This window comes from Eubalaena glacialis, chromosome 6 (assembly GCF_028564815.1).
Source record: "Eubalaena glacialis isolate mEubGla1 chromosome 6, mEubGla1.1.hap2.+ XY, whole genome shotgun sequence".
NCBI lineage: Eukaryota > Metazoa > Chordata > Mammalia > Artiodactyla > Balaenidae > Eubalaena > Eubalaena glacialis.
In genome coordinates this window covers 15,648,389-15,662,167 of record NC_083721.1, presented here as the reverse complement: position 1 = coordinate 15,662,167, position 13,779 = coordinate 15,648,389, and the positions used below count along the sequence as shown (strand labels likewise).

General features: G+C 35.5%; 1 protein-coding gene across 9 annotated transcripts in view; it reads right to left on the bottom strand.

The window, feature by feature from the left end:
• GRIK1 (glutamate ionotropic receptor kainate type subunit 1) overlaps positions 1-13,779 on the bottom strand; it is a 427,131-nt gene that overhangs the window by 24,651 nt on the left and 388,701 nt on the right. For all 9 annotated transcript variants that reach the window (XM_061192934.1, XM_061192936.1, XM_061192935.1 and 6 more), the window contains one exon: positions 11,094-11,311. In XM_061192934.1, the coding sequence (XP_061048917.1) occupies positions 11,094-11,311 (218 nt within the window). The remainder of the gene's footprint in view (positions 1-11,093; positions 11,312-13,779) is intronic.

Genomic DNA, 13,779 nt, shown 5'->3' with positions numbered 1-13,779 from the left:
TGCCAAAATTCTTCTGAGAATGATCTTAGTCTTATTTAATCTACCTGTGACAATATAGCTTATGTTCATGAACTCGTATTATGCCCTGAGGTTGTTTGCTATTTGGTATCATGTTAATCCAACTAGGAGTTAGCTTACATATAAAAAAATCCATGAAGCATCTATTTTTTTCCACTGTATTTAAATTTTATTAAAAATGAATGTTGTAAATAGTTAGAAAACTGGACTTTTTGGTCTATGGGAGTTGAGGACAAAACAAAGTAAATGATCAGTTCATGTATGGGAAACAAAGTGAGAGGAGTCCTTTTAGGAATCCAGGAATTGTAGGACGTGGAAAAGGATGATAAGATTCAACTCAAAACCTTCACATCTGTTATTGAGCCTAATCAGGTGTGGTTCTCAAATTATCTACAGTGAAGGACTGTCTATTTTTTCATTCCATGGCAGACCTATCTGTGGTCCTACCAAGTGGGATTAGTATGCACTCATACCAGATGTGGCTCACCATGTTGGCACTTGACAGCCCTCAAAGTGGTCTACATTCTTGGAACAGTAGCCATTAATCATGTTCTTTTAAAAAAAAATTTTTTTTATTATTGTATTTTTGGCTGTATTGGGTCTTCATTGCTGCACATGGGCTTTCTCTAGTTGTGGTAAGCGGGGGTTACTCTTCATTGTAGTGTGCAGGCTTCTCATTGTGGTGGCTTCTCTTGTTGTGGAGCACAGGCTCTAGGCGCATAGGCTTCAGTAGTTGCAGTACTTGGGCTCTGTAGTTGTGGCATGTGGGCCCTAGCTAATGAGGGCTTCAGTAGTTGTGGCTCACAGGCTCTAGAGCGCAGGCTCAGTAGTTGTGGCACACGGGCTTAGTTGCTCTGCAGCATGTGGGATCTTCCTGGACCAGGGATCAAACCCATGTCCCCTGCATTGGCAGGCGGATTCTTAACCACTGTGCCACCATGAAAGTCCCTCATTAATCATGTTCTTGGTGCCATCACAATATCCAAGAGCTACAGAACTTCTAAAGTCTTACTCTCAATTTCTTTTATCTCATCACAGCTTAGTAACACAATGTTCCCTGAGTCAACACGTTTGTCACACCACACTTTAACTAACACTGCTCTGTGGAGCTGAAGGTCATGGATTTAATTCAACCACACTTACGTCTTCCTTTTTGGAGTAGAAGATTGTTCTTGGCTTGAACTCCCTGAGGTGCTGGAAGAGAAATCTAGCAGGCATGGAATTTGAATCATTGAACAGCAGAACTTTTTCTAAGAAAATGATCACTTGAGGGACTTGATCAAGTTGAAGGCATAGGAAACATTCTAAATTTCTTTGACCCCCTCCTACTATTTTTGCTCCAGTCTAATAATGGTAAACATAATAAGACAGAGAATAGCACCCTTCTGCTTTCATTTAAAGTTCTCTTTCATCATTTAGAAAGTTTGCTGTTGTGGGGATCCTTGTATTCTACATTTGAAATTATAGACTGTTTGACAAGCTGGGAAGCTTAGATAAATAGGAAGACCCAGAATGTGGCTAAGGAATAACCTTTTTAACAGTTAAAAATATCTGTAGATGGCTCAAGCACCTTAGGATATAGTGAGTTTTCTACCACTGGAAACCTACAGGGAGAATTTCATGGATGGATGAGTTTCACTTAAGGATCCTTCAACCCCCAGGTTCTACTCTCTAGACCAACCTTTTCATATTACTTATGCAGGTCCTGACTTCAAAGACAGTTAGTGCCACCCAGGGGTCATATTGGTTAGTGAAAGAACCAATACAGAGTCATGGCCTCTTTCCTCCTTATTCCTGAGTTCCATCCACTGTCAAACCATGTTCTGTAATGTTTATTTTTTGTTTTGTCAAAAAGTACTATTTTAAAAGGAGTTAAATTAGATTTATTTCTTTTTAATAAACTATTTTTAAGACACAGATTTTAATGATTCTTAAAAATAGAAGCATACTTCATGGGACATTATCATAAATATTAAAAGACTAAGCAAACCATTTGAATGACAGTCTGGATGTTTCTGCACTTGTAAATCTTCTATGGTCTCAGCCTGCTAAATTGCTCTAAATGATATATATTTAAAAAGAAGAAACAGTGATTGCAACTTATTTCACTGAATATGTCAAAAGTTAATTAGAATATTTGTAAAGTACTCTGAGCTTCTTATCAAAAGTCACAAAAACTGAAAAGTCCTCATTTATTAAATCTGAAATCATCCAGGTTTTTTTTTTAATCCTAGAGGGTAGTCAAGGTTAAATACATTTACTTTGTCTGGTTAAACCTGATTATGTGGCTATTCTGATGCTGATGAAATGTTGTTGGCAAAGAAAAAGCATTCTTTTCATCTAAAATCTGTTCTAAGGGAGTATTACTGTATCACCATCTGATGACTGTTGTTTATTTCTCTTTTTTCTCCCATAATGAATGCAAGTTAAACACTCAATGGGAAATAATTTTCAATGGGTCTCTGTGCAGTTAAAAACTATTTATTGAAAATAGTAATAATAACCAGCATGTTTAATGTTTACTGTGTGCCCAAAACTATTCTAAGCGCTTTGCATGTATTAATCTATTTAATTTTCACAGTGTTCATATGAGAAAGATACCGTTATTATTTCTCCTTTACAGATGAAGAAACAGAATGCCACATAAAGAAATGATGAAGCCAGGATTTGATCCCAGCAATCTGGCTCCAGGGTTTGTGTTCTTAACTAATAGGGAATCAACTGTTTGTTTTAATACACAGAACATCAAACTTATGACTTGGCTAATGTTTTAACATCACTGACACATTTTCTAAAGAAATAATTTCAGTAAATAGCTGTGGCATCTTTCTATTATAACTAGAGCTGCTGAAAATCTTATAGTCATCACACAATGCATGGAAACTATTTATATGAATTTAGACAGCTTATATTTGTTTAGACAAAAAATTAGACAGTGTTTTAGGAAGTGCAACAGTTAGAACCTGGAAGGAAATGTAGATATTGTTTATATTTTTCCTTATTTTGTATTTCATATAGTTCCATTGTTTTCAGTTTCAGGGTTTCTGCTATAACAGGAAAAATATGTGTAAATTCTGGAGTGTAATACAATCTTAGGACTGATAGAACCGGCATTTTATAGACATATCCCTCTAATATTTCATTTTTACTGAAATAAACATTATTTATCACATTATTTCTTCAACCAGGTTATAGGGCTTCTACAGTAAAGGTGTATAATCCTTTTATTCAGTAGAATGAACAACTGTGCAATTCTACTTCAGACCAACATGCTTAAAGATTTTATATATATACCTGTTTATATGTTTATTTTTACATATATCCATAACCCCACACATATACACTGAAGATAGATTATTGATATTTGATTTTTGTTATCTTGTCAAAAATGATCATATGAATATGGTAAATATATGCTTATTGAACAAATAAAACACCAAATATAATTACATTTTAAAATCTGATCTCCAATTTACTTTTACTTTACATAACTGTCGATTAAAAAAAAAAAAACACCTTAAAAATCAGTCAAAGACATGGAAATCAGCCATGTAGAAATCCAAACTTATAAAGCAGATATATCAGAGGTGAATTGTTGCCTTAAAAGCAACCATTTCCTCTAACACAAGATTAGATCTATCATTTCATGAAATAATAAATTCTCATGAACATTTAGGTTGTTTCCATGTCCTGGCTATTGTAAATAGTGTCCATGAGAATTTATTATTTCATGAAATGATAGATCTAATCTTGTGTTAGAGGAAATGGTTGCTTTTAAGGCAACTATTCAACTCTGATATATCTGCTTTATAAGTTTGGATTCCTACATGCCAGGACATGGAAGCAACCTAAGTGTCCATCAACAGATGAATGGATAAAGATGTGGCACATGTATACAATGGAATATTACTCAGCCATAAAGAGAAATGAAATTGAGTTATTTGTAGTGAGGTGGATGGACCTAGAATCTGTCATACAGAGTCAAGTAAGTCAGAAAGAGAAAAACAAATACTGTATGCTAACACATATATATGGAACCTAAAAAAAAAAAAGGGGTTCTGAAGAACCTAGGGGCAGGACAGGAACAAAGACACAGACATAGAGAATGGACTTGAGGACTTGGGGAGAGGGGAGGGTAAGCTGGGATGAAGTGAGAGAGTGGCATGGACATATATACACTACCAAATGTAAAATAGATAGCTAGTGGGAAGCAGCCACATAGCACAGGGAGATCAGCTCGGTGCTTTGTGACCACCTAGAGGGGTGGGATAGGGAGGGTGGGAAGGAGGGAGATGCAAGAGGGAGGGGATATGGGGATATACGTATATGTATAGCTGATTCACTTTGTTATACAGCAGAAACTAACACAACATTGTAAAGCAATTATACTCCAATAAAGATGTTAAAAAAATTCTCATGGATTTAAAAAAATATGATTTAATTTACAAAAATCACTTTGAAGGAAGACTCCCAGATGAAAGCATTTATACTATAGTGAGGGGCCTGTGTCTTTCAAATGTATATAATATGATCATTGCAGTTGATTTTGCTCTTATCTTGAATTGATAGAAAGTTATGACATTTGCAGAATTTCCTAGGCTATAAATTCATATGTTCCCTTTAAAAAAAAATCCTTCAGTGGGATTTAAACACCTTTGTTAAAACATTTTTCATGTTTTTCTCCTGTCTAAAGATTGGTCCATTACAGGAAATATAACAGGCTTTGAAAAAGGTTAACTTTAATTGACCTCATGGATTTCTCCCTAAACAAATACATTTTTAAACTATAGGGACTTAACATTTTGGACACTGCAGGTAAAATTAGCTAGATCTTTCAAACATCAGCTAACAGCTCTTATGTGAAGAGTGCCTTCCTATACAGAGAAGTTTGTGAAATGTCTTTCATTTTGTGCTTCATTATATGACTATTTTTGTCTGGAACTTGTCTCCCCATAATGGCTCATTGCTTCACATCCACTGGTGCAGTGCTCAGTAACTTTCTTGAAATGTCTTCTGGGTTAAGGATAGCACCTAACCACTCTCTGGAAGGAGGTTATAAAGGTTAGAGAGTCCATTCCCACAGCTGGTCCAAAGTCCCCAGACCATGAAAGCCAGTAATGACAAGTCTGTTACGATTTTTTTAAACCTATTTTATTCAAGTCATTTTAGACTGAATCATGATCTAATCTGTGTAATCCTCTAACTTGGGTCTGAGAGGATAGTGAATTTTTACAGGGCAAGCTTCTACTGAGAAGCATTTCTTACATGAGTATTTTCTACCATTCTGGCTCACAGGGACTTCTGATATTCACACCACTTCCTGTCTGCACAAGGCATGCTACTTAACCACGTGTTGCATTGTATTTAACAGGTCTGTGTGCATCTTGTCTCTTTATTGCTATTCAGGTCTTCAAGCCTTGAAAAATTTTATATCTTCCCTTTCCCATCTCTTACAGTGCCAACCTCAAAAACTGGTCAAATTGGAGATCCTGGAAAAAATATAAATTAAACTGAACTGAGTTGAACTGCCTTGTTCTGCGTCTCAGCTGAATTCTGAGGGCAGCCTCACTGTCTGTTGCTTATCTACCATCTGGAAGTGGTTCTTCTGCAAATTCCTGTATGTGCTCAGCAAAGCTTCCAAGGACTGAGGTCTTTGTCTGACTTGGCCTCTGAAAATCTTCGAGATTTTGGGCACTGGCACTCTCACTGGACTTTTCTGTCCAATAGCAGAGGGTACACCTTCTGGGATCACTGACAGTAAGGAAGCTGAACAAAGACCAAACTAGAGTTTTTTGTTGTTGTTTTTTAATTCAGAAAGTTGAAAACAGTAGGAGTAATAGCTAAGAGTAAGGGTTGGATGTTAATGGTGATGATGTTTTTTGGTGAGAATTATAATAATATTTAACATTTTTCCCTTTTTTATTTAACATTTTTATTGTTCACAATTTGCCAAGTAGTATTATAAGCACACTACCTCTATTAAGTTATTTATTTCTTAAAATAATATTTTGAGCTAGATATTATCCTCAATTTACAGACAGGAGACTCGGGTACAAAGGGTTTAAATAACTTACCAAGGTCTACATAGCTAATAAGCAGTAATGTCAGAATTTGAACCCAGGTTCTAGAACAAAACTTTACTGTAAGTTTTAATTTATATCACAGCATTTTATTATAGTCATAACTCCTGAGAAGACTGGCTGGTATCCCTAATCTCTGAAAAATGAACCAAAACCATTATTTTGTTTGGATGATGGTTTGCAAGAAACATTGAGAAATCTCTTTTTTCAGGCCTCAAATGGTTCTTAAGCTTTTACATGATAATCCTTTCTTCATCTGGGGAAAAAAAAGAGTTGATAAACTATCACTGTGAGACCAAAGTTTGGGCTATTCCATTTATCCATAAGGGTAATTAATAGAATTACAAGGAGAAAAAACAATTTTTGCACATGTCCTACTTTTTATGAGATGTGGAGAAAACCAGTGCCTTAGTGCTCCATATTAAAAGCAAAAGTTGTAGTTGGATGCCATTGCTGTCAATGTTCTTGGGTATAAAAGAGGAAATGGCCTCAGGAAATCTGTCTCCAAGTTGTGTCCACAGAAGTTGACTGTGAACTGAATACTCTTTGTATCTCTTAAGATGCTGAGGGTGGTCTCAGACAGTGGGGAGGGCAGGAAAAGCCTTTATCATTTAAGATTTTGAAACAATTGAAAGGACCAAGCAATTCAGCAGCAGAGAGATGAAAAACCAATATAATTAATATCAAATTATTAATTAGTATTATCCTGAGTAGAAAATCAAAGGGAGTTTGTTAAAAATTCTCTTAAATGAAGTCTCTTGAAGTTCTGAATTATTGGTATACTGATTTATAAAAAGATTCTATTTAAAAATTGTTAGCCAAGGACAAATAAATGGTCCCCTGATATTTGGAGGATCTCCTAAAATATCTTCGACAGTCCTTGGACAGTTGATGAAACACTCTGCCTCTCTTTAACTTTGACCTGGTAATTGATCTACTGGTGAATGACACCCTTTCACCAAATAGGCATTATATCATCCATACTACTTAAGTCTTTAAGACTCAGGGTGCAGATGACCTTGAGGAAGTGTAATGTTTAATAAGCATCATTAACTAAGTGCCCTTGGCCACAAAACTTAAAATTGTTCTTTTCTTCATGGGCATCAGCCAGGATCTTGAGGTGTCCATCTGTAAAGCTTTGTGAATGTATGTGTAATTGAATTTATGATTTAATCCCAGTTCTTTGTGTAAATACAGTCCCTGGTGATCACTGTGGTTGTTCTACATACAAATGACTCAATGAAGGAAAACTGTTTCAGCTTCCCTTGTCTCAGACACGTAGTACCTTGACCCAGCAGTTGCTTAATAAATGTCAATTTATTCCCTCAGCCTTGCCTGAATTCAGATGATGGATAGTGAAACCTCACCTGAGCTATTTAAAAAAAAACAACTTTTTTTTCATGTTGAAAATCAAATATCCAAATCTGAAATCTAAGGTCTTGTTCTCTGCAAGAATAACAAAGTCTAGAAAAAAAAAGTCAATGGTTTTGGATGGAAATTTTAGTGAGCAACTTCTGGTCACACTTTTCAAGCAGAGCTTTCACTAAAAACATACCTCGATTGTGACCAAGAGACCACATATGAGGGGTTAGTGTATTTTGTTTGTTTATGGATTTTGGTAACTTCCATAGTCCTTTCCTCCTTGCGACTGCCTATTCTTCAGCTGTAAAACAACTTAGAATCATCTTGAAAACAAAGAGACAGGTTCACCATTTGGATGTGCCAAAGGGATATTTTTGGGGTACTGGGGGGACAAAAGCACTTTAGTTACACTGTGTGATGAAAAAATCCTTCTTATTAGAAGTTTCCTTGTGATTGAATGCAGATGGGACCCATGTGAGCAAGGCTTATGCCCCAATAGTAGATCAGAATGTGCTAGGTTAGACCAGGCAAAGGCAGCTTTCCTTATTGATTCAACAGCCTAAGAGAGGATACTGTCTTTGATTAAGAAAGAAAGGGAGGGAGGGAAGCCTCAATGGCAGTGATACATTAATGTAGAGCCAGGTCAAAACTGAGTCCTTGTGACCTTAACTGCTGTCACTCAGTGACAGGGTAGAACTACCCCGAGAGCTAAAAGGCTGGAACGTTTCTTTCCCTTGCAGAATAATCCAGCTTAAAAATGCTGAGTGTGTATCCCTCTGAAGCTTTCTGACAGCTTGCCTCCCTCAAGGGGAAAACTAAATCGGATTTAGTCCTTGTTCTCTTTTTGCAAATAAATTCCTTCTTGTTGCTAGGCTACAAGATAACTTATAAATCAAGGAACATAGGACAGTGTCTCTTCCTCTGTGGATCTCTATGTATCCTTCCTGCTATGGTCTGAATGTGTCCCCCCAGATTCATATGTTGAAATCCTGATCCTCAAAAATGATGGTATGAAGAGGTGAGGCATTGGGGAGGTGTTTAAGTCATGAGAATGGAGCCCTTATGAATGGGACTAGTGCCCTTATAAAAGAGGGTCCTGAGAGACCCATGCCCCTTCCACCATGTGAGGACACAGCATAAAATCTGCGACCTAGAAGAGAGCCCTCATTCAACCACGATCTTGACTTCCAGCCTCCAGAACTGTGAGAAATAAATTTCTGTTATTTATAAAGTACCCAGTCTGTGGTGTTTCGTTATAGCAGCCTGAACAAAGATACCTCCTCACCTCCCTCCTTTCCTCCTTCTCTCTTTTCCTCCTCTGATAGAATCCATCTCTCTTAGATTTCAGTAGTGTATTTGTTCATTTATTAAACATATTTTCTGAGTGCCTACTATCCCTACTATGTACCTACTATGTGCCAGGTACTGTTTTAGGTTCTGAGGATATAATGACAAACAAAAGAGACCAATTGTCTACCCTCAAGGAGCTTACCTTCTAGAACTCCCTGAAGTTTGTCTGAACCCTGACTCTTCCTTCAGTAGCTTTATAAATTTGTGGCAAGTTATTTAATTGAGCTATACCTCATTTTCTTCATCATACAATGAGGATAATATTAGCTCTTATCTTAGTTCGCCTTTATAAGGATAAAATGAAATAATATATGTAAAGCATTTAGGAACAGAGTGTGCAGTTATGAGCTAGTACAGTTGCGAAATTAGCATAGAATTATTGCAGGGAAATGCAAAGTCCAAGCACACGTTAATGTGGTCACTCTAGGGTCCTGCCAGGAAATGTGGGAACCAGCACCCTTTATATTCAAAGTTATGTGAACAGAGACAAATCAAAATGAGATTAAAGGATACTTTGTGAATACACTGATTGCACAGTGGAGAAGTCAGATCTATGGCTTTTTCAAAGGGTAGCCTCTCCCTCTTTTATATTTATAATGTGCATCTTAGTAGTAGTAGAATCTTCTCTGCCTCTACTCGCCCATTTCCCAATACTTTAAAGCTTTTTGATACTGGTGAAAGAGGTAAATCATTTTAGATATTTTTTCAGACATACTCAGTTCTACTTTGGCAGTGTCTCTCTGTCCTATATGCCTTGCAGGTAATTTTCCTGGTTTCTGACAAGTGTTATGATGAATTACTAGCTGGGGGTAACGTGTTTCTTTACAGTACTGATTTTAGGAAAATTCAAGCTTTCAGAAAGTTGGAAAGCCATACATTTAATGTCATTTGTCCCGAAAACAACACTTGTCCAAAGAAGAAACAATCACCCCACTTTATACCTTCATTAAATCAATGTCATATTTCTTAAAATAAAAAAAGTTTAAAAATCATCTTTTTTTTAACATAGAGGAAAAGAAAAATCCTAACTTTTACATTACTCTTTTTTATAAACCTCTGGGTATAGTTTACTACTAAAACAAGTAAGTTTTTATTTGTTTATTTATTATTATTGTTAATGTTAAACTGCATTTACTGCATAAGTAATACATATTTTGGTGAACTAATACTGGTATACAAAGAAGTTTTCCCTTTTTTTTACCCTTAGTTTTTTGCCTCTAAATTAATACTCTTCACAAGTCAAAGTAGTCCTCTCAAACCTTGGGTGACAACTTCATTTTCAGTAATCCGGATGTGAAACGTTGACAAAGGTGTTTTTAGAGTTTATTTTGGTTACAGTTGCTGTTTTCCTTTTTTTCACATGCACAAGTACCTCTTACAAGAAGGTTCTAGTCTGGCTGTGTCATAAACCAAGTGTGTGATTTTGAGCAAGTAATTTAGCTTCTGAAGGTTTTGTTCTCTTCATGAGTAAGGTGAAGGGCTGAACTTTCTGATCTCTAAGGTTTTTTGTCATCTCTAAAGGTCCCTGGATCTATTAAAATCCATTTTTCCCCCATGGGAGATATAGTATCTGAGATTTGATAATAAAAGTACTACAGCTTATTCCATAAGCAAGGTGGAAATCAGTTTCATTACTCTGGGTAAGTAATTAAAAAGACTTGAACAACAAAATGCACTTGACACTAAAACCATATTGATTCTAACTTAACTCTCCTTTGGTGCCTCGGGAGACACTCCAGGCTATTGGAAGGCTTCAGGCTGCACTGGGAGCACTGTCCCCATTGGTGCAAATGCAATATTAGACTGGAGTCCCCTGGGATATTTTTGGTTTTAATTTTCCAAATAAATGCCAGTATCAACACATTTACTTGTCATCTGCTCCTGTCTCATCCAGTACAGAGCAGGAAGAACAAAACAAAGATATTCAAGCATTCTGATTGTCATAATTTCAGGTTAAGTAATCTTTACTTTTGTGGCTTCTATACACGAGTGATTAATTAATGGGTATAAAGACAAGAGAAGATATTGAAGATACTGACCTGTGGATCTGAGTGTACTCAATTGGGGATAGAGGGAATGATACCTAGATGGGCACTGAAGAAATTGTTTCATGTGACAGCTGAGGGTACCTAGGTCCCTTGTAATCAGATTTTGTCATTAGACATTTTATTTTATAAAAAAGTTGCCTAACATTTTTTTGTTTTTTTTTGGACAGACTCTTATTCCACAACCTCCTCCCCTCAGTATGAGATAACCGTTGAGAATATATTGTCAGTTCCTTACCTTGAAGAAGGTCATTGTTGATCCATCTCTGACTGCCCCATATTCTATCTTGGTTTGTTTTGCCAGGTCATCTGCTGAATCAATGGGGGATTCCATTCTCTCTACTGTCAAGAAGGCAGCCAGATTGGCAGTGTAGGATGAAATGATGATTAGCGTGAAAAACCACCATATCCCTCCAACTATTCTGGTTGATAGAGCTTTGGGCATCAACTCTGATCCTGTGATGGTATTGTCAGAGTAAGAGAGTTAAACAGTTAGGAGAAAAGGGAAGACCCATGATTTGACACTAGCCTAGAGAGATAATGCATTTTTGTGACACAAAACTATAAATCTATCAAGGTTTTACTCTCTTGCGTGTAGGTGAATAGATGCATTTTTTTAGAAAATGAAGCAAAATCTAAATGATCTTTTGTCATTTATCAATGCTGCTGTTTAAAATGTGATTTATTGACATTTGAAGGTATTAAATGGTTTTAACCCTAAGATATTCTATGTTTAAAATTTATAGATAGTTTAGTTGCTTAGATTTGAGTTTGTTTGCTTGTTTCTGCTGAAAAGTCAATCCCAGACTTCTGGCCTTTTCTTACTGTCCGATATGCATCTTATTGTGTGAAATAAAATGTTCTAGGTTGTACAACTGTGAAAGCTTTGAAATGCTAACTTATTCTTATTTAATCTTAAAGAATGGGAGAGACTTTCAAAAGATTAACATATCATGTCATTTATCACATGTACTTTAATAAAACACTGGAGTTTTACAAATCAGATGAAATTGGATGCAGCCATATTTGACAGTAGATGAATCATTTTTTATTGTTTTATGTTACTTTTGAAGTTAAAATTATTTTTTTAAAGTAGATTCTTATTTAACTGAAAATAATATATTCACTGAAAAGGCACAATTTTGTCCTCAAATAAAGTACTATTTTTAAATTATACTTCAAAGACTGGCTGTTTTGCAGGTGGAAAGGGGCCTTTTCTGGTAAGAACATACATTTTAGATGTTATCAGATGATTCCTGATTATTTGTAAAAAGGTAATATAGAGGCATTTAATGTATTTACCAAAAAAACCTTTCTCTCTTTAAGAAAGGGTACATGTGTGAAGTTTACCTACACAAAGGACAAACATCTGTGAAAACTCTCTAGCTCAAAACTTTTGATCAAACTTATGGAAGGCCATAAATCCAACAGTAGAATCAAAAGGGACAGAAGAGTATATGCAGCACTTACCCCAATTTTATCAATTCATGGATGGATTTTTGGTTAATCTGCTTGCTTGAAATTCACCATTGGTTCTGTACTTAGCATTTCCTCCATGAAGTCGGAGGAATGATAGAGTTTATGGGACCAGTTAAAAAGTGAAAGGGAAAAACCCTAAGTTAAAAAATCCAAAGTATGAAGTTCAGCAGGTGAATTACCTGGCTTAAAGGAGTCTTTCACTATTCTGATTGGGTGTTTTGAAGTTTTGTAGTTAATGGCTTAAGATAGAAAGGGAAATTGGAGTTTATGAATCTACAAATACATGAGTTTATGCTCAAGTTTAATCTATAAACAGATACAAATATTGCTCATGAAATCAAAGCCAGCTCATGGTAAGCAGATAAAGGTTGGCAGAGTTTCTTGACTTTGAATTAGATGTATTCTTCTAAAGCTATTAGGTATCTTTGTGCTTTATTTTCTTTTAATGAGGTTAATAGATTCACTGTGGTTTTTATTTCCTTCTTTGTTTGTTTGAATTTGGGTGTGTAATAATACTCAGATTTATAACAGTTTTCATTAAATTGCCTCTAAGAATTTAGTACAATAGTTTGTTGCTCTTGTTTTAATCTTTCAGTTTAATGGGATTTATATGCCTGTGGGTGTGTGTGTGTGTTTAATGCCCAAGTTTGTTTCATATCTTTGTACTTCATTGATCTAGCAGCCTTGTGGCAGTGTGATATTATTTTAGATTTTTTGTTGGCTATCATTAAAATACCATTTATTTCATAAAATAGCCGTGGGAAATAGGTAATATAGTTAGTAGATATATTTTCTTAGCTTATAGGTATAGATTTTCTGCTGTAAATTTATCCTTATTTTATTTGGTTGCATTTGTGAAAAGATCAGATTTTAATTTATTATTTGTATAATTATGTATTATATGGCAGTAAAACTGGACAGACGGATAACCAACTGTTGACATGTAATGATAAATTCACATCTATCACACTTTAAACTAATACATATTTATACTTTTGGATGAAGTGGTCTTGGAAATTAAAAATAATTTGTAGAAACCTACTCAGGTTACATTTCAAACCCTTGGTAGATGGTGTGAATTATATTTCTCAACATTTCGTCTTTTTAAAAAATTTCACACAATTTTGTGACTTTCATGACTCTCAACATTAATTTACATCCTTAGAAATGACTTCGCTCAAGTAGAGATGATTTTTCTAAGTTCAGAACTTTAGAGTACGATGTTATGAAAGTAATAAAAGTAGAATAAAACATCATTGGAAAATATTTGGGATGAGAGACAATACTTGCTGAAGTCTCTTTACTGCCTTTTATGGCAGACATGACAGCCAATCCTGATCCAGACTTTGCTCACGCTCTGTAGAAAAGAGAAAGCCTGATCATCACATTAAAAAAGAAATTAAACAAAATGATTTCCAATTGAGTACAGTGATAAGCTTCTGCTA